Genomic DNA, 19663 nt, shown 5'->3' with positions numbered 1-19663 from the left:
TTCCATGAAGCTCTGACATTGAGCAGAGTGGGAGGTGGGGGTCCCTTCCCTGAAGGCTAAACACTCGAACATCAGCACTCATCAGAAGGCTGTCAAAGCCAGCCAGCAGCACAGAACCCTAAAACATTGCCAGCACTCACTTCCCACACTCCCCAGCATACTGCAGTTTATGTATGAAGAAGTACAGCATATCCATTTTCACCCTCGCAGATGGCTGCAGATGAAGTGAAGAGGTTTAGCCTTCAATTGCCAGCCATTTGTATTCGACATGGTGGCTTGTGAGACCAGCCTTGCTTTGTTGTGTGAGCTTTCACATCTGTCTTAAATCACCCACGCACCGCCGCAGCTCAGGTTATCTCTGGCTACTGATAAATACGAAGCTCCTGCAGTGAAAGGCTAAACCAACACCGCGCACGCGCAGAATCGCTGCCCATAGCACACACTACTTTATGACTCTTGCTTTCTGAATAAAGCCAACCTTTCTTCATTAGCTGAGGCCCATTTCTAAAGAAGAGGAAATGGAAGTCTTGATAAACATCATTAAGCCCTGCAAGGATTAGCATAAACAGGATGCCAGGGAGGAGATTTAATACTATTTAGATGAAATTTGAATTCTAATGCAGCACTCTCGCCCAGCCACTCCTTATAATGGAGCCGCAAGATTTAAAAGCCTAATAATTCTGGGAAGACACTTCATTTCCAGGGGAAGAGTTCTGTAACCTGCCGCCTGCACATCACCTTGTCGGCTGACTACCTGAGACAGGATGAAGGATGATCTGGAACCTTCCACAGAAACTGCTATTTGAGCCCAGGCTTTTAGGTAGCTGGGGATCGAAAACAAAAGGGAAAAAGGGGTGGAAGTAACCCAAAGGAGCACTTGAAACTCAACCTTTGGTCATTCGGCGGGGAGCTCGCAGGCAAGAGAGGTGCTCCTGCAGGGGGCGCTCCTGCAGAGGGTTCTTCATGGCTAAGCACCTTGTGCCTCCTGAGGAGAGCAGTGGAGATTGTAAAGAGCAGGCCTGCGGTGTAAATTCTGGGACCCAGTATAAAATCAAAGAGTACGATTTCTTGTTCATTTCTACTTTCATTTTTCAAAAGGGTTTAGTCATTTTTATCTTAAGTGCATGAGTGTTTTGCCTGCAAGTGTGTCTGTGCGCCACAGTGCATGTCCGGTGTCCACACAGGCCAGAAGAGGGCATCAGAGTCCCTCTAGAACTGGAATTACTGAAGGCCATGAGCTCCCATGTGGGTGCTGGGAGCTGAACCCAGGCACTCTGCAAGCTCCAGCCAGTCCTCATTCATATACGTGTGAGACTCTCAACTCTGACAACAGAGCATTAAACAGACTGAAAGACCCAGGTTACCTCTCAACCACAATGAGTATCAGAACAAACAAAACACTTTCTGTTCTTAGAACAAAGTATCTTAGGTCCAACATGCAAATGTACTGGAAGCTTTGCTACAAAGAAATGGCTATTGGCAATTAGTGTCTTTCACAGTTCAGAGATGGCCTCTCTTAGACTCCACACTACTACATCTTTAGAACTATTGTCTTACTGTGCCCAGTCACTGCTGACTGCCACTTCAGAAACCCAATCCTAAACCGGTCAGGGGTTCCCCACTTCATTCATGGAGAAGCAGCTAAGAGTCAGACAACAGAAACTCCTAAGTTTGTTTGTTCATCACCTCGCTGCTGTCCCTTGGAAGACTGCGTTTCTTGGGCCATTCTTAGGTTCTGTACCTAGAATCTGGTCTGGTTTTTTTAAATCATTTTGTATTTACCAAGCTTAGGAAAGCCCTTTCCTTCTAGGCTTCCAATACAGTCCACAGAACCCAGAGCTGTTTCCCACCTCTCCTGGAAGGTGAGGGTAGAACAGGAGGTTTCTGTCAGAATGAAGCAGAATGAATAGTTTCCCAATGACCCGGCCTGACCCCCTGCAGGCGGCTCAGTCAGAAGGCTCAGAGCCTGCAGCTAGAAAGCCCCAGATAGATTTGAAATAATAAAGATCACAGTGTTTTCCAAAAGAAGAAACTTGAGATCTGAACAATTCAAAGAAGGCGCCCATCCAGGATGTACACATGTACAGACTCACAAAGAGCCACAGGACACAGTGGGCCAACGGAGTGGGCTGGGCAGTACAACTAAAACATCCCTTTTGTAGACTCTCTTCCATGCTCCTCTGCTTGGGGGGGGGGGGGGGGTTGGGAAAGGGGGAAGAATTCCTTTCAAATGACATAAATAGTTGTGAATCACACTTAAGAATACACCCTCGGGGCACTGTGACCCAGTGCAGCACAGCTCTGAGGTATACACAGTCTGGAGCCTCCTTCCAGAAGTACGGATGTAAACAAACTGAAGCTGTATCCCCTTTCAATAAGCACCTGCCTCGCAGCTTGACTTCTTTCTTCCTTTCTCTTTTCCTGTCCTTTTAACAATGCCTACTTTCTTCCTGTGCACTGTGATGCAATTTGAAATACTTGCCAGATCGGGGAAAATAAATGTTCTTAAGACTGGTTGTGGAGAATCACCCAAATATAGCTAAACGTGGCATTTTCTAGACACTGCAGACTTGGAATGAAGTAACTAACACATTAAGTAGCAATCTGCCTGGATATCTTGATCTGTGGAATTCAGTGATAAGCCCAGGAATGCAAAGAGCTTTTCTTGAGAATTCTGTTCTTATGACCACAGAATGTACCCGTGTTTAATTTCCCCTGTGATCTATGCAGCTGACATGTACAGACTCCAACTGTCCTCTAATGGCTTGGAATTCTCCCCATGTTCCTGTAGTTTTTTTTTTTTTTCTTTTCTCTTTTTTTTTTCCCAAGTTAAGGTTGCTTTCATCTATAGCAACAAGCAAGAGACACCAGGGCATGGCAACCATACACATGTATTTCTCTGGGTATCTATGAGAAAGAGAAATGACCACTGGCCACTGATTACTGGTCTGGCTACTCAGAAACATTCCACCTTGCTCTTAAAGAAGTGAGCTAATCTGTATGCCACTGGGGAGCGAGGAGAGTGGAGAGCAGAAACTCAAAGTCTGGGTGTCGAGAACATGGTGCCTTGATATTGAGGCCCAGGATCCCAGGAAACCTCAGCTGTGGTTTGGATAGGGCAAGTCCTGGGTGAGAGGGCGCTAGAGGTGCTGAACCTAACCTACGCGTTCATTGTTCAACTCACTCATCCCTCTTTGGGTCCTTATTGCTCTGTTAGGAAGCAGTCAAACTGCTAAAAGTGAGAGGTTGGGATGGGGTGTAGGAAAAGGGTCTGGGATCTCAATAAGATAGCCACATACTCCATAGTAGGCAAGGTGACAAGGAAAGAAAGTTACTTCTGCTGGAGCATTTACAGCTACACTGAAATGGGCACAGTGTTCCCATGCCTCACTGTCAGTAAGAGATCAGCCTCACATTCTTACGCCACCGGCTGGTTTAAACCAGTACAGCTGATGAGCAGAGCACAAATCCAACCTCGAGCACATACTTGTGTTTCCTCAAGTGCTGACCCTGGAGGAACTGGAATTTCTACCAAGCGTCTTCTTCTTCATACTTTTTAAAAAATAGAAGCTTCTCTTCCCTCACAGGACATTTCTTTTAAATTTTCCCACATACGGTACTATCTATAAAAGGCCACCCAGGAGGGAGTCATGTTCCTCCCCAACTGATCATGTAAAGTTCCGGCAGAATGTGAGAAACACACATTGCAGGTGCCACATATTCCAAAGAAAGGAAATCAAATGAGACGCTCAGAATACAGGCTTATACGATTTTGTTTTAGGAGCCATTCCCCAAAGGGATACTTCCAGTCTCTAAACACATTATTTTGATTAAATCTCCCATAGTGGGGTAGAGGGAAACCTATATCAAAATTCTCCCATGAAAGTTCAAATGTTAAAAGACAGGGAAGTTTTTCCCTTCTCTGCTCACTAATGACTCCTAGAATAAGAATGCTTTCTATGGATACTTGTTGAAAAATAAATAAATAAAATTACACCATCTGCTATCACAAGAGTTTCCACTGTAGTTCTGTGGGGTGGGATATCATCCACATCTCTCTTTGATATGAAAGGGAACCAATACTTGACTGTTACCTAAAGTAGCTATCCTAGAAATTCAGAATTATTGAGCTAGGATAGACTCCCAGCTCCCCAAGTCCTGGCCCCAGGCTACCTCTTCACAGCCAAAATTCCTACCCCAAGAAGTTGTGAGGAAAAAGGAGACCCAGCTTATGACGTTTCCCTGTGGCTCATTGCAGGTGGGTCTTTTCCGCAAGTCAGGAGTGAAGTCTCGAATCCATGCCCTCCGTCAGATGAATGAGAACTTCCCTGACAATGTGAGCTATGAAGACCAGTCTGCATACGACGTGGCAGATATGGTGAAGCAGTTCTTCCGGGACCTCCCTGAGCCCCTGTTCACCAACAAGCTCAGCGAGACCTTCCTCCACATCTATCAGTGTAAGTACCAATAAAACAGTGTAACAGCTGTCAAAAGGATAGTATTTCAAAGATTCATTTACTATGTCTGCATGAGTGTATATGCACCACATGCATGCAGTACCCAGAGAAGCCAGAAGAGGATGTCAGATGCATTGGAACTAGAGTTACCCATGTTTGTGAGCCACCATGTGGGGAGCTGGGAACTGAACTATGCTCCTCTGTGAAAACAGTCAACACATTTAGCTGCTGAGCCACATCCCCAGCCCTGCAAAAGATGGAATTTTAATTATACAAGTAATCCATGAATCTGTGAAGAAGTGTATAAAAGTGACAGATCTACCTCTTCAGAAATATCCATTGCTCAGTTTGCTATGGACATCTCTGTGTCATTCTTTTTATGTGTCTGAAAATACCTTCTCAATATTAATATATGCCTACTTTTTTTATAATCTCAAGCTAATTTCCAGTGCACTAATTATTCTAATATATTTAAAGCATAAAAGGATCCAATAGAATTTAGTGTGTGAGTGTGTGTTAAACCTGCCTTACTCTTTTGAAAGATAAACATTCAATTTGATACAAAATTTGATAGAAGATTCAGATTCAAATGTAATATAAGGCTGAAAGTGAGCAGGAAAGCAGATACAACATTTCAACCAGCGAAATGAAGCAAATCAAATCAAGGTCACACCTTCATTCGACTAACTCATATTTTCATCTGGAAGATTTTAAGTGATGTTAAATCAGTAGTTCTTCAGAAAGCCACTATAGCTAAAGTAGTAATGAGAAGAGCAATTGATTTAAAAGCCCATTCTGCTAAATGTAGTTATAAAGGCAGACGTTAGGAATGAGCATGCAGGTCTTTTTTCTAAGGGATAATGATGTCATTACAAATTGGCAATCAGCTTCATGGCCCAAGTATCAGTTCTTAGGGGGGAATTACTCCAGTCCACAGACTTTGATTTTTGCATCAAAATATGGCTCAACGGGGCCATGAGATGGAATTGATCCAGTCTGAAGACCCCTACTGTAGAGACTCTGTACCAAATGTGTTTAAGAAGTGTATAATAGTACAAATTCAGAGAGTGCTTTAAGTGCTACCTGTGAAAACAGAATAAAGGGCTGACACACTAAATGAATATGATTTTGTCAGAGTGAATAGACTAAGCTGAATTAATGATAGTGGATCCTAGAGCCCCAAAGAATGTCTTCAGTGGTGCTGCTGAGAGAGAGAAGCTCTGTTTTCCAGTGGATATGAATGCTTACATTTAAGCTGACACTATATATGGCTAAAGCCAAGTTATTTCCAAGACACAAATACCTTTTTGGCTCTTGCCTAAACATACAACCAAGAAGCCAGATCAAAGCAGGACTTCATTTTATCTGCACAAACCTTAACAGAGCGGGGCTGTGCTAGGTGCTGCAAGCTTAGACTATGTGACACCCACTGTCTGTTCTTAGGGATCTTAGACTAGGGGTGGATGAGACAGGACCATAAATGACTAGGATACAGGAACGTAACAAGGGTTACGAGGACAGATCTAAGAAGGCTGGGATGAGCAAGGGGAACTTGGTGGGAGGAAAAGACAGCTGGATATGAACGCTAAGTGTGTAACACTGCACCAGAGAACACAGATAAACTAGGAGGCTGTGGTAACACAAAAGTGGCATTAATAGTTAGATAACTATTAAGTAATTATAAATAATTCATTGGTAGCCAGGCGTGGTGGTGCATGCCTTTAATCCCAGCACTCGGGAGGCAGAGGCAGGCGAATTTCTGAGTTCGAGGCGAGCCTGGTCTACAAAGTGAGTTCCAGGACAGCCAGGGCTACACAGAGAAACCCTATCTCAAAAAACCAAAAGTAAATAAATCAATCAATAAATCATTGGGTATTGAAAGACTTAATGCCCGAAGCAGAACCAACCTCCATACACACAAATGTAGTTATTTAATGATAATATTTTATTACTACACATGACAGAAAAGAATTGAAATTAAACCATTCCAGTGTTGGGTAAATCTACAGCTCAGAGTTGCTAGGACACCAGCCTCTGGTGTCTTTGACGATCTTGAAGTCAGATTGTGATGAGGTGCACATTGCTGCTACCTACACAATTATCATATCTTCATAAGGTCACACTCAGAAGCTAGAAGAGAGAGCTCAGGTGTCTCCTGGGGCATGCATCTCTTCTTATGGAGAACATGGGCCCCTCAACAACTCCCTGGTCTCACCCGCCAAAACTGGTTTACACTGCCTCTTGAGTAGGCAATGGAAAGAGGAACAGAGGACAGGAGAGGATAAGATAGGGACAGAGCTGTTAGTATAAGCTGAGATGGTTCATCTCTGGAGCAGTGGGAGGGGCCGTTTCCCCAAGCAGCCCCTGTCCAAAAGGAACATGAATTTGTTAGTGAAGAAGAGAGACTCTTGAGCGGTCACAAGGGTGAAATTCATCAGCACTGATTTAAGGTCTGTGAATCTGGACCAGGGGAATAAGTGGAATCAAGAAGACAAGCTTAGAATCTGGCAGAGCAAGCAGACTCCTGGGGTTCCTGAGAAGAGATTCCAGGGCAGGCTCCAGAGTCTAAGTGAGCTAATACTGAGTTCCGGTTGCCTCCTCCTTTTCTAAAGTAGCTCCGTTGTGGCTGTGTCACTTCCTTTGCTGCTGTCAGATGACTAGATTACAGGACTGGGTGGATCATGGAGATCTTAATCTTACCAGCCTGTAGGATCAAGATAGAAGATGGGGAGGGATCAGAGACAAGCCTGTAACCTGGTGGCCCCACGATCAGGGGTGAGGGACACCAGAAGGGAAAGGAGAGATGGAGGTGATGCAGACACAGAGAGATCACTGTTCAGTCGGGAAAGCATGCCGACTGTGAGCATCGCCACCCACACACCGGGTATTCACAAAGGCAAATCTGGGGGTATCTCCCAGGAACAAAGAGAGACGCAGGAGCCACAGCAGTGTCATGTATAACAGAAAGCATGGCTTAAAGGTGAGCATAGCTGCCACCCAAAGCAAACAGAATCCAGAGTAAATTTATCTCCAGAGAAGACAAGGGAGCACGTGATGAGAAGAGAGAGAGATAGCACATGCACGTGGCCAGCGACTTCAAGATTAGCAGCCAGAGCAAACCCTGAAGCTGTGTTAGATAATATATATACACAGGAATTGTCTTCCCTACAGAGCAGCTTTTACAAGCAGTTCAAGGGTAGGTGGTGAACTTACATCATTGGTTATACTGGCTTCAGCATAAGCAAAACAAACAAACAAACAAAAAAGCAGCTTCACTATCATCCAGACAAAAAAATGTTCTCTGGAAAACCCAGTCTTTGCCAGTATGTGATAGACAGGCAATAAGTAGTTATGCCTACCTAGAAATCTGGATTTTCTGGCCTTCTGCAAAGCACTCAGAAGGGCGAGGAGAGCCCAGATGCAGGCAGAAGGTTACACTACTGAGAGCCAGGGCAATTCTTTTCTATCATACACCTCTACCAGTAATAAATGTCCGAGTGTCTCTTTCTAATACATTGAAGACACAGTGATATACTCAGAAACAGTGTGCACATTATAAAACACAGTTGACAGTTCAAGGAATTATCATAAGCACACTGCCCCAAGACTCAGGAGTGCAACCAGCCTTACATACATACACACAGTGCTCCCAGGTGTGGCTTTTGAAGGAAGACAGCCATATTCATCACAGTGAGCCCCTATCTGCATCTTTGAATCAAACCCACATGATCATGAAACAGACAAAGCCAGGGGCACAGCACAATGCTGTCCCTCAGTCCTAATTCGTTGCGATTTTTTTTTCCATTTTCTACCTCACGAGCTATTTGCCTAGAGCCTATATAATCAATGCCCATCACCCCCAACAGAGTCACTCTCAGGGAGGTTGAGACCCCATTCACTCCCCACCGCTATAAGGGACCAGGTTCCTTTTTCACAAGCACAACTCAAAGCTCCTGACCCTAAGATTATCAAGCAGGTGACACTGAGTGACCACTCAGAGTCAAAACAGCACATTCTCCCAACTGAGCCCTCCTGACTTGTAGGGATAGGAAGGATCTACCAGGCTCACCACTGAGGCACTAGCTCCCTAGGGGTGGCCAAGGACAAACAGCTCACCACTGCTCATTGTACCAGGAAAGCAACATGGCCTGGGGCTCTACTATTGTGGGAAAAGGCCAGGTCTTTGTCTTTTTACCCAGTGGCTTTCACAGCTGTGTCCCACCCGGCCATGGCCATCCCTAAGGTGCTACCCAAGCTGCCTGACGGTCAAAGAGGGTGAGCAAGAGAGAGGTCAGGCTGACAGAGCCCCGATAGATGGCCAACTCCCACCAAAATGGACAGTCTTAACATAGAAGAGCCAGGTGACACTCAGAGTGTGAGGAGCCAGAGCAGCCACTTTGCTCTAAGTACCTCCAGGACACTCAGATGGGTTCTGGAGTTTGATGAGGTTCAAGTTCCAACTCTGTTGATGGTTCTGAGTGTCTTCGGTCTGGAAGAGGAGAGCATGCATCCTTCCTCACTGACTCTTCCCCCTAACAACCTGGTGCCCACTTCTCTTCAGATGTCCCCAAAGAGCAGCGGCTGCAGGCCGTGCAGGCAGCCATCCTGCTGCTGGCCGACGAGAACCGGGAGGCCCTGCAGACTCTCCTGTGCTTCCTGCATGACGTAGTAAACTTGGTGGACGAGAATCAGATGACGCCCATGAATCTGGCCGTGTGCCTGGCCCCCTCCCTCTTTCACCTAAACTTACTGAAGAAAGAAAGCTCCCCAAAGTGAGTGTTCCTTGTCCTGGGCATCGTTCCCAAACCAGGTCTCCCCAAGATCCATTTTCCTAACAAGTAAAATTAAATGGAAGTGTCCTCGTGCTAGAATTCAGATAGAAGATTATCAGGACTTATTGTGGGAGCAGAGTGAGGAACCCTCATCCCTGGGCTGGGCTCATAGCACTACTAATGTCATCCTAAAGTAGATCAGTTGAGATCCAGTAAGCCCAAGAAGTTTTGTTCTATTTTATTTGAGTGGGAAGAAGGAGTAAAATACTTGAAAAGGTATTTTACGATCGTTGGTCTTTAAAGGCTATATTTAAACAACAGAGCACGTGAGCCTGCAGTTGGGTGGTTTCAAACTGGAGAAAAACCTAATAACTTTCCACCTACAGCTCTTCCTGTCTTTGTTCTTTTCCATGGCTTTCGGTTGTGAGCTGTCAGCCTGCCAACCTGCCTTGGAGCATCTAAAAGATGTGTGGTCATTGGTTTTATTTGGAACCGAGAAAGCCTGGGGTCTGGGCAGCATCTGGGGATAAATGGCAAACAGATGGGACGATCTGGGTATCCCAACACACTCTCTGGCTGGTGATCTGCTCAGCACATTCATATTCAATTACAGAGTCATCCAGAAGAAATACGCCACTGGGAAGCCAGATCAGAAGGACCTCAATGAAAATCTAGCTGCGGCTCAGGGGCTGGCCCACATGATCACGGAATGCAACCGACTCTTTGAGGTGAGGTCTTGGAACCAGGGGCAGGCTGGGAAGCAGAGGATGCTTGTCTCTTTGCTCTTCGCTTTATGATGACAGTGTGTACCATACCTCCGGTCTCCACTCCCAGGAGTTATAAAGTGCTAGCTGTACAGGAAGGCTTTGACAGTCACATGGTCTTGGGGCTTACAATTATGAAAGATTTTTTTTTTGTGCAGAAATCATCAGATTTAAGGCCAGTTGGTCAATTGCGATACATTTTATTTTTATGTCAAACTTGATTAGGGTCTTCCTTTGTCTCTGTGTCTGTCTGTCTGTCTGTCTCTGTCTCTCTCTGTGTCTCTGTCTCTCCCTCTCTCTCCCTCCCTCTCTCTCTCTCTCTCTGTGTGTGTGTGTGTGTGTGTGTGTGTGTGTGTGTGTGTGACTAAGCAATCCTTGTCCCTAGAATCAATGACAGCCGATCAATACAGCCACACTTGCATTGATGAGGCAAGTGAATAAGACGCCTGGCACACTCTCTGTGGCAACATTGGCAATCGTCAATGGAGAAACTGTACTGAAAACTGTGAAGCCACTTCTGAGTCATAGCTGAGTTTTCCTTCAATGTGTCAATATGTACGAATGAGTGAAGTTGTCTGAACCCACTCTTGCCAGATATTATAAAAAGAAACGGAACACGTGACCAGGAACACATCCCAGTGTTTTGGATAAACATGGGCTCAGAGTCACCCTTGTGTTGCCTGGCTTAGCTTTAGGAAGGTCCCTCCTGGCCTCGGGTCTTGACGGTGGCTGAGGCAACTTTGATCCCTCGGTTACTCTCAGCATTTCTCAGCTCACCGCTTTGCTCTTTCATGCATCCACTGGCCCAGGTTCCACACGAGATGGTGGCCCAGTCTCGGGACTCCTACTTAGAGGCTGAAATCCATGTGCCCAGCCTGGAAGACTTGGGAGCACAGCTGGCGGAGAGCGGGGCAACTTTTCACACGTACTTGGAGCATCTAGTCCAAGGCCTCCAGAAAGAGGCTAAGGAGAAATTCAAGGGATGGGTCACATGTTCCAGCCCTGACAACACAGACCTTGCTTTCAAAAAGGTAAGGTTCCCTCTGCTGCAGAAAGTGTGCTGAACTGTGGGACACGACACCAGATGCCATTCAAAAGCCCTGTTGGAAAGCCACCAACAGCAGTCCCACCAGAGTTCAGGGGGCTTCTGGATCCCCGTCAGGTCTGTGCTCCTGTGAGATGCCGGGAAAATCAGTACCCAGCATTTTTCACTTGTGAAATGAACACTCTAAGAGTGCCTGGCAGAGAAGAGCCACGTAAAAGTCACGTGGGTTAGAGCATGTCTGCCTCACACCACTCGAGGAGCGTGCTTGTGTTTCGATTCTTTTTTTTTTTTTTTTCTTATCAGCTTGAGGACTCAAGTATTTGCGTTTTTGACTATGGGTACAGCATCACCCATTCACTTTATACAGATAGTGATGGTTTGGAATGCCCAGCATAGGAGGTAGGTCTGGGTAGCCCCCGTAGCCTCTTCAGCTCCTGCCCGTGTCTTTGCCAAGGTGGGCGATGGGCACCCGCTGAAGCTGTGGAAAGCATCTGTGGAGGTGGAGGCACCACCCTCCGTGGTGCTGAACCGTGTGCTGAGAGAACGTCACCTGTGGGATGAGGACTTTGTGCAGTGGAAGGTGGTGGAAAGATTGGACAAACAAACGGAAATCTACCAGTACGTGCTAAACAGCATGGTTCCACATCCCTCCAGAGACTTCCTGGTGCTCAGGTAAGCCGGACCCTGGGGTGTATGAAGTCCTGCTCCAAAGGCATGATGGGAGTTGCCAATGCAAACACTTCTCCCAGCCTGCCGTGGGGCTTTATGCCCAATCCTCTCTGATGTTGCCTTATTTATGCCTGACCTCTGGCACCTTCACCCAATTTATAGCTCTCTGATGGCCTCTCTCCTCAAGGTGCACAGTTGATTAGGTTTTGAATATCACTCATTTCCTCAGAGCAGAGGCACCAGAATAGTGGCTGTCTGTCCCGTTTGTCAACCAAAATATGCAAAAGACCGACTGGTTTTTGTCTTTCACCCTGGAGACGAAAGCAGGTTCTCATCTAGACCTTGGAGATGGGAGGGCATGTGACCTCACTAGTTCACAAGTAATTGCCATGCACAGGAACCCCAGCTCAGCCCTGAGAGGACAAGTGTATGAAGACACTGGACATTTCATTAGAATTCAGTCGCGGCCAAACCTCCTGAGCCCTGTGTCTGCCATTGAAATGCTGTTTCTGGTGGGTTTCAGGGTTAGTCACAGGCCCCCTACCTTCTGACCTTGGAGGGGGGTGCTCAGCCAATCACAAAAAGTTTGCACAGCAGAAATTCACTATTTCACCAGCAAGAGCAGGGGTTGGGTAGAGTTCAGAACATGAACAAATTGTAATTAGAACAATATATCCCTTTTATTAAAAACACAAGTAAACAGTCTCTTCCCAGATCAGCTGTGTAAGAGGATTTGCCTGGGAAATCCCCAGATGTGTATTTGAAATAGTCGCCTTATGAAGTGAGTTTTGAGGGCAAACCAGAGGTGACTTCATGAGTCCTTGATGCCTTTGGTTTGGATCCTTGGGACCTTAAGTTTTAAGTATCTGTTTCTCCTAAATATCCGTGTGTATCCCAGAAACCTTGTCCTGGTAGAGAATATAAGCCGTTAACTGGGGGGTCGCCTATGGCCAGTTATTAGGACATTGCTCATCTTGTGGCATTAAAATTTAATTGCCTAACTCAACAAGTAGAAAAAGAAAGTTGTTGTCCAGGGTGGAAGCTGTGGAGACAGGGGAGCCCCTCCCTGCAGGGAATTCTCTTCATTCCGTCTCCACAACCATCCTACTAGCTAGCTATTTACCCAAGCTACTCATAGCTTCTGACTCTGAGGAGGCTGTGGGTGGACACAACAGGCCCATCTTGGTCTCCTCTCCAGTTTAGATTTCTGAGAGAGAGGGGAGAGAGGGGGAGAGAAGGGGGGGGGGAAGGAGGAGGAGGAGGAGGAAGAAGAAGAAGAAGACTAAGAAGAGTGTGTATGCATGCCTGCACACGTATGCAGAGGTCAGTCTTGGTTGTTGTTCTTTAAGAGCCACCTATGTCATTATATTTGAGACAGGGTCTCTCTCTGAGACCCAGGTAGGCTAAGGTGACTGGCTAGAAATCTCCGGGGAACATCCCGCCTTCACCTCTCCAGTGTTGAGATTACAAGTATGCACCATCATCGTGCCTTTTTTTTTATATCAGTGCCAGGAATTGAACTCAGTTCCCTGTGCTTACGCCCTTTACCTACTAAGCCATCCCCCTCAGAGTCATTTTATATATTCCTCAGTGTAGACAGTAAATAATAAGAAGATACAGGCTGACTTTATCTCAGAGGGAGTAAGTAAATAATTTGAGGAGCTGGGAAGGGTAGAATTTTGATACAGCCCAAGGCTTAAAGCAGAAGGGAGGTGGACTGTGAAGTTCTGTGGGAGAACTCAGCAGCAAACCTGGTTCTTGCCAACAGAAATCCCCTAGAGAAAGAACTTACAGGGAGAAGACGACGCGGTCTTTGCCTCAGACCTCCCAAACTCAGATTTGCATCAAGCATCTTCACTTGTTTTCTGAAGCTTATAACAAACTAATCTGAAATGGTGATTCATGTGGAGAGTAGATATGTATTTGGCTCTTGAGTCTGGAGGCTGAGCAGGCTGAGAACACCAGGTCATAGCACAGCGAAGGGCATTGCAGAACAGAGCAACCCTACCACAGAAAAGCCACACCTCCAATAACTCATTAACCAGGTAACCCAAGAGCCGGTTAGTCTAAGGACAGCATCTGACCACATTCATTGTGGGGCCCGTGCCATCCATGGATAGAGTACCAGTTAGACAGCTCTTTTCACTACTAGGCTATAGCAACCTTCCTGCCTCTCCATCTGGACTCAAATGGGCTCCACTCAAGAATGACTCAGCTATCTGAACAAAGCTATTAAGTCGATAGAGGTCCAGTTTCTTTTAAATGAGGCATTAGCAGATCTTGTGTTTGTTAAAACATTCGCCACTTCCTCCAGGAAGCCCTCCCTGTATTCCTCCTCTGCCCTGGTCCCAGCTCTACCCAGACCCACACTACTTTCAGGATCCTCTTAAGACTTGCTTGTCTTTCCTCTTGGGCTGGATGCATCTTCATGGTCCCCCGTGACCTCTCGGGCCCAGCACATGGGTGTGCTCAATACACAGATAAAACAATGGAATGAATATTGCTGATTCAAAATGGTAGCCTCACTGATGACGGACAGGGGCTTCTTTAGCAGACCAAGGTGTGGTCTCAATTTGGGGTTCTACACTCAGGTATGAGAGCTTCTACCCTCTGAGTAGAAAGCTGGGATCTATCCTTTGGACCTCACAGTGTAAACTTGGCACAAGCTCTGGGAAACCATTAGCTTAATCCAACTACCTAACCTTGGAGTTAGAGCTTAGGTTTGGTGCAGGAAGACGCAAGTGTGGGCTCAGTTGTGTGTTCAGGGTCTCCTGTCTCTTTACATCACCCTCATCATGCATGGCTTGTTTGGTTCCAGGACCTGGAAGACTGACCTGCCCAAAGGAATGTGCACCCTGGTGTCCCTGTCTGTGGAGTACGAAGAAGCCCAGCTCATGGGTGGCGTGAGGGCGGTGGTGATGGACTCTCAGTACCTGATAGAACCCTGCGGTTCTGGCAAGTCCAGGCTGACCCACATCTGCAGAATAGACCTGAAGTAAGTGGCCACACTGGGTGTTGGTTGACCAGGGAGCCTCAGATGTTATGGTGTGTACACTTGAGTCCTGCTTGTCACTCTGGTTTCTTCCTCCTCTGGCCTGTTTCTTCTCCACCAAGAGACAGCTTCTCCAGAGGACCACAGGCCCTCATCTCCCACCTCCCCACCCTGGAATTTGCTTTTCTTTGTTTTCCTAACTTACTCATTTCTTTTCGCTAACAAGTAAGCGTGTGGTGTTTGTGACATGCAGAAGGATGTCTGTCGACGTATGTCCATGTGACAGAATCACCAAATCAGGCTTTGAAAATATCCAACAGTGATCAAGAACATGATTTTCTCCTTCCCTACAGTCACTCAAACAGCACATGGTCACTCCTGGAGCTAGCAAGTCAACCTTATGGCATTGCATAGAGCAGTGGTCCTTAGAGTCAGGGGACAGAGTGTCAGAATGAAAGTCAATAGAGGGGCTGGAAAGATGGCTCAGTGGTTAAGAGCACTGACTGCTCTTCCAAAGGTCCTAAGTTCAAATCCCAGCAACCACATGGTGACTCACAACCATCTGAAATGAGATCTGACGACCTCTTCTGGAGTGTCTAAAGACAGCTAAAGTGTACTTATAATAATTTAAAAAAAAGAAAAAAGAAAGAGAATAGAGGCTCCCAAAACTCTTCTGGTTCTTCTCTGGCATAGGAAAGTAGCTATTAGTTAAAGCCGCCTGTTAATATATCTCAGAATCGACGAGAGAGGCACACAACTAATCAATTTAACAGTGGCACACAAATCTTTAAATTCCTGATAAGAAAAGTACAGCTTAGAACTGTACTGCTTAGAACGGCAGCCAAGCTGAAACATTGCCTCATTTGATCAACACTTATCTCCATAGCCCCAACTCTGCATGGTCTCAGGTCAGCACTGTCCTGCCCTCTGATTCATTGAGTTCCACGTTTTTAGAATCCACGTAGGAATGAGAGCATGCAGTACTTAGCATTGCGTGCTTGGCTTATTATGTGGAAAGTAGCAACATAGTGTCTCCCTTCCTAAAACTAAGAACTACCAGTTAGGTGATAGGTAGATGGTTGGATAGATAGACAGACAGACAGATACCAGTGGTTCTCAAGCTTCCTAGTGCTGTGACCTTTAATACAGTTCCTAATGTTGTGGTAACCAACCATAAAGTTATTTTGGTTGCTACTTCATAACTGTAATTTTGCTACTGTTATGAATCAAAATGCAAATATTTTTAGAGATAGAGGTTTTACCAAAGGGGTTGAGAACCACTGATTGATTATATATATATAACCACATTTGCTTTATCTACCCACTTAGTGCTGCACACTTAGGGTAATTCACAGCTCAACTCTTTGGAATAGTTCTGCAGTGAGCATGAATTATATGCTCACTTCATTTTGACTGGGTATGTTCCCAGGAGTGGAGTCATTACCTCACCAGATAGTGGCGCTGTGTTCTATTTTGAGCACACATGCAGAACACACAGGCACATTGAGGCTCAGTAAATGACTCTACTCTCTTATGTTTTCTTATTTTATTCATGTGTATGTAGTATATGCATATATGTGCCCATGTAGAAGCCAGGGGTCAATGCTAGGTGTCTTTCTCAGTTGCTCTATATAAGCACCTGGAGGGAGGTGGGGGGAGGAGTTTGTCACTGAGCCTGATGCTAACTGATTGGCTACACTGGTTGGCCACTGAGCCCCAAGAAACATCCTGTTTCTGCCACCTCTGGCATTTCTCATGAGAACTGCTACTCTGGATCAAACTCTTTATTGGCCGAGCCTTCTCTTCAGACTCTTCAGGCTCTCTGTGTTTCTTTTATGCCTGCTTCCTCCTCTGTTCCTAATTTAAATTGAATTGAACACTTTAAGGTATCCAATGATGCTAAAACTGAGTCCTTTGCATAGGTAGATATAAATTTATTAGGGTTTTGTTATTGCTTTTGTGGGAAGACTGGGTTGTTTGTTTTTTGAGGACAGGGTTTCTCTGTGTAGCCCTGGTTGACCTGGAACTCACTATGTAGACCAGGCTAGCCTCATACTCACAGAGATCCACCTGCCTCTGCCTCCCCAGTGCTGGGATTAGAGTCGTGTGCCACGACCTCCCAATTCAATGTGAGTCTTCTGGTTCACTCTGAGAAGTTGGTATCATTTTGAAGCACCTGATGACCTTTAAGAACAAAGTGCTTGGTGACAAATGACTGGGTGACAGACTGAGGTCCACAGATGCCTGAAGCGGCAGCTGCAAGCTGTTCCCAGGGTACTGATGACCCTAGCCCATGGATGACCCTGCCCCCTAACCGGGCTCCCATTTCCTTTCTTCTCTCTCTGGCAGGGGCCACTCCCCAGAATGGTACAGCAAAGGCTTTGGACACCTCTGTGCGGCAGAAGTTACCAGAATTAGGAACTCTTTCCAGCCTCTCGTTGCTGAGGGTCCAGAAACAAAAATCTAAGCTTTCCCCAGCATGACATCAAACTCAGGGAAGAAGAAGGGAAAGAACACTCACAGCGTGGCAAGTGCACGCATGTGCAGGAATGTCGCAGTGGGATCCGGAGATCGCGGAGACCGTGGAGCCCGTTCCTAGCCTGCCTAGAGATGGCTAATCCCTACTAATATAATGTCTCGGAACTTTTATCTATACTGCTTAAAATTAAATGGGTTATTTCTTCCGCGTTGCCTAACTTGCTATTTAAAGGCTTCTAAGAAGCGTGTCTTAGCTGTAAATAAATGTACTGTAGCATTTGTACATGTATGTATATCTCCCTTTACTGTATATATGTAAAATACCAGTTTTATATATAATTCAGTGTCTGACTCTGTGAGTCTCCTCACATGGCACTTCCCAGGTTGCTGTAGACCCCGTGTCCCATCCCGACCTGTCCCGCCAGCTGAGCAGAGCCTGCTGACAAACACCAAAGTGTGAAATGTGTAGTCTGTCAGCCTGCCCAGGCTTACCCAAAGATTAGCTAACCAAAGAAAAATAGAGTTGAGAGCTTCTTCCACAGGTTGGCCTCTTATTTCTGATGTTTAAAGACTGGAGCAGGATGTTGACATAAATTGAGGGATATAATATTTGCTTCTCTTTAACGCAAAGCAGCAGGTGAGAGGTTATTGCCAAATCCAAGGCTAGACCTTGCATTGCCTCTGGGCCCTCTTGAGATTCAGTTCTCATAGTGCTTTTTAACCATCTATTTGACCAGTGGCCTATGTGGCCACAGTTTTTTTAACATGTTCTTGCACTGACCTTGACTCTGGACACCAGAGTGAGATGACAGTCCATCGAGTGTCCAGGAGTCATCACAGCTTCAGGGAATTCCACACATGCTATAGATGATGCTTGTAAAATCTAAGCCATTAAAAATCTTGCAATCTAAAAGACAGGATTTTAAACAAAAGACCAAACTGTATCATTAGTTTTTGTTACCAATCCCATGTTTCTTCATTACCCAGCACCAGCACCTGGGCGTTCGACCCCAACCTTATTTATTATTGTATAGACTGAGCAAACTGGCTTCCCTTAACCAAGTGAGGATGGAGTTGTTATTTTTTTTTTTATTGTGATACAACATCTGTAGAGAGATAACTTAGTATGTCTGGCCTCCAGGAAAGATTGTCTTAGGTTGTCTAAACAGAGATTGATATCCTGATTCAGCAACTGGTGTCGGAAGACGAGGAAAAAACCAAACCTATATTTCCCTGGTTTTTGTTGTTGTTGTGTTATATACTTTTATCTTTTATCTGTGGTGTGCAATTGTTTTATTGGGAGGAATAAAGATGTTTTCTGTATATTTGGTATAGCACAGGGAAAACCAGGGTAAGAGTTTTTCATTCTCGTGTCTACCTGGGAGAGGGGCAGTCAGACCACATGGTGCCTCCTGGGCAGCGTTCTGTGGAGTGGACAAGTTCACTTCTGCCATTACCTCATGCCTACCATGCTGGATGGCTTTGTATGTCTTGTCAGGACCATCAGTGGAGCTTAGTGTGGTTCCACACCATCTGTCTCTGTGCCAGAGCCGGGTCACTGTGCACAGGAAAACAGATCGGGCGCCCGGGGATGGCTGGGTTGTTTGTCTCGGGGCACACTTGTTTGGCATACACTGGGAATCAACTAAAGCCTTTGTTAACAGGCTCCCATCCAGGCCATGTGGGTGGGCCTGGCGTTCTGGATTTCTAATGAGCCTGAGGGATGCAGGGTGCCTCAAGGACACACTTTGAGAAACAAGGACCTAGGAAATACTAAAACTCAATAAAATATCTGATACAGTTATATTCCCCAGCACCTTTCTCTTCCAACTTAGCTGGCTTTCTGATTGTATGCACATACTAATCATATCACTTCTGCTAACCACAGGGCGCGTCTTTAAAATAAAGGGGAGGGGAGGGGGAGATGATGCATTGAGCTTGTTTGTCAAATACCACAGTATTTTATTCATTGTTATCTTGCTGATGGAAATAAAAAAATTGCATTTAAATATTATATTTATACCTCATGTATATTTTTACCTCAATTGTTGGTATCAGTCATCAGTTGTAAATAAATAATTGCCAAGGCAGATAAATTTATATACATTAAATATTTCCTATTTTCTATAAAAAATACATGTGCATTTTCATGATTCATTCTGTAAGTACAAAGCTTGCTTCATGAGGAAGATGTCTCCAGAAGACATATTTCCATAAGGTTAACCCCTTTGGCTCCAATCACATAGGTGTCCACAGACATTCATGACTGGTTAGATGTCCGGTGTCAGGGCTGGGAAGGTGGTTCAGTGCTTAAGGGCACTTGCCACTCTCCCAGAGGACCTGGGTTTGGTTCCCAGCACCCAGATGGTGGCTCACAACTGTCTGTACATGCGGTGCCTCGTGACCCAATGCTGCCTTCTGACCTCCAAAGATCCATGAATGCAGACACACAAACAAACATGAAAAAAAGAACAGGATCTGGGAAG

At 45.6% G+C, this 19663-nt stretch overlaps 1 protein-coding gene across 10 annotated transcripts in view; it reads left to right on the top strand.

Moving 5' to 3' along the window:
- Positions 1–19306, top strand: part of Stard13 (StAR-related lipid transfer (START) domain containing 13) — a 390686-nt gene extending 371380 nt beyond the window's left edge. For 5 of the 10 annotated variants that reach the window (XM_006504923.4, XM_006504925.4, XM_006504918.4 and 2 more), the window contains 7 exons: positions 4259–4457; positions 9019–9229; positions 9843–9957; positions 10803–11024; positions 11493–11710; positions 14526–14702; positions 17049–19193. In XM_006504923.4, coding sequence (XP_006504986.1) covers positions 4259–4457; positions 9019–9229; positions 9843–9957; positions 10803–11024; positions 11493–11710; positions 14526–14702; positions 17049–17166 — 1260 coding nt within the window. In that variant the 3' untranslated portion in view covers positions 17167–19193. Of the gene's footprint in view, positions 1–4258; positions 4458–9018; positions 9230–9842; positions 9958–10802; positions 11025–11492; positions 11711–14525; positions 14703–17048 lie in introns of those variants that run through there. The other 5 variants (NR_153382.1, NM_001359985.1, NM_146258.2 and 2 more) reach the window with 2 other exon arrangements.
- The last annotated feature ends 357 nt before the right edge of the window (positions 19307–19663 follow it).

This window comes from Mus musculus, chromosome 5, assembly GCF_000001635.26.
Source record: "Mus musculus strain C57BL/6J chromosome 5, GRCm38.p6 C57BL/6J".
In the NCBI taxonomy this organism is placed as follows: domain Eukaryota; kingdom Metazoa; phylum Chordata; class Mammalia; order Rodentia; family Muridae; genus Mus; species Mus musculus.
Note: the sequence above shows the minus strand (reverse complement) of the source record. Positions and strands in the feature narration are given on the sequence as shown.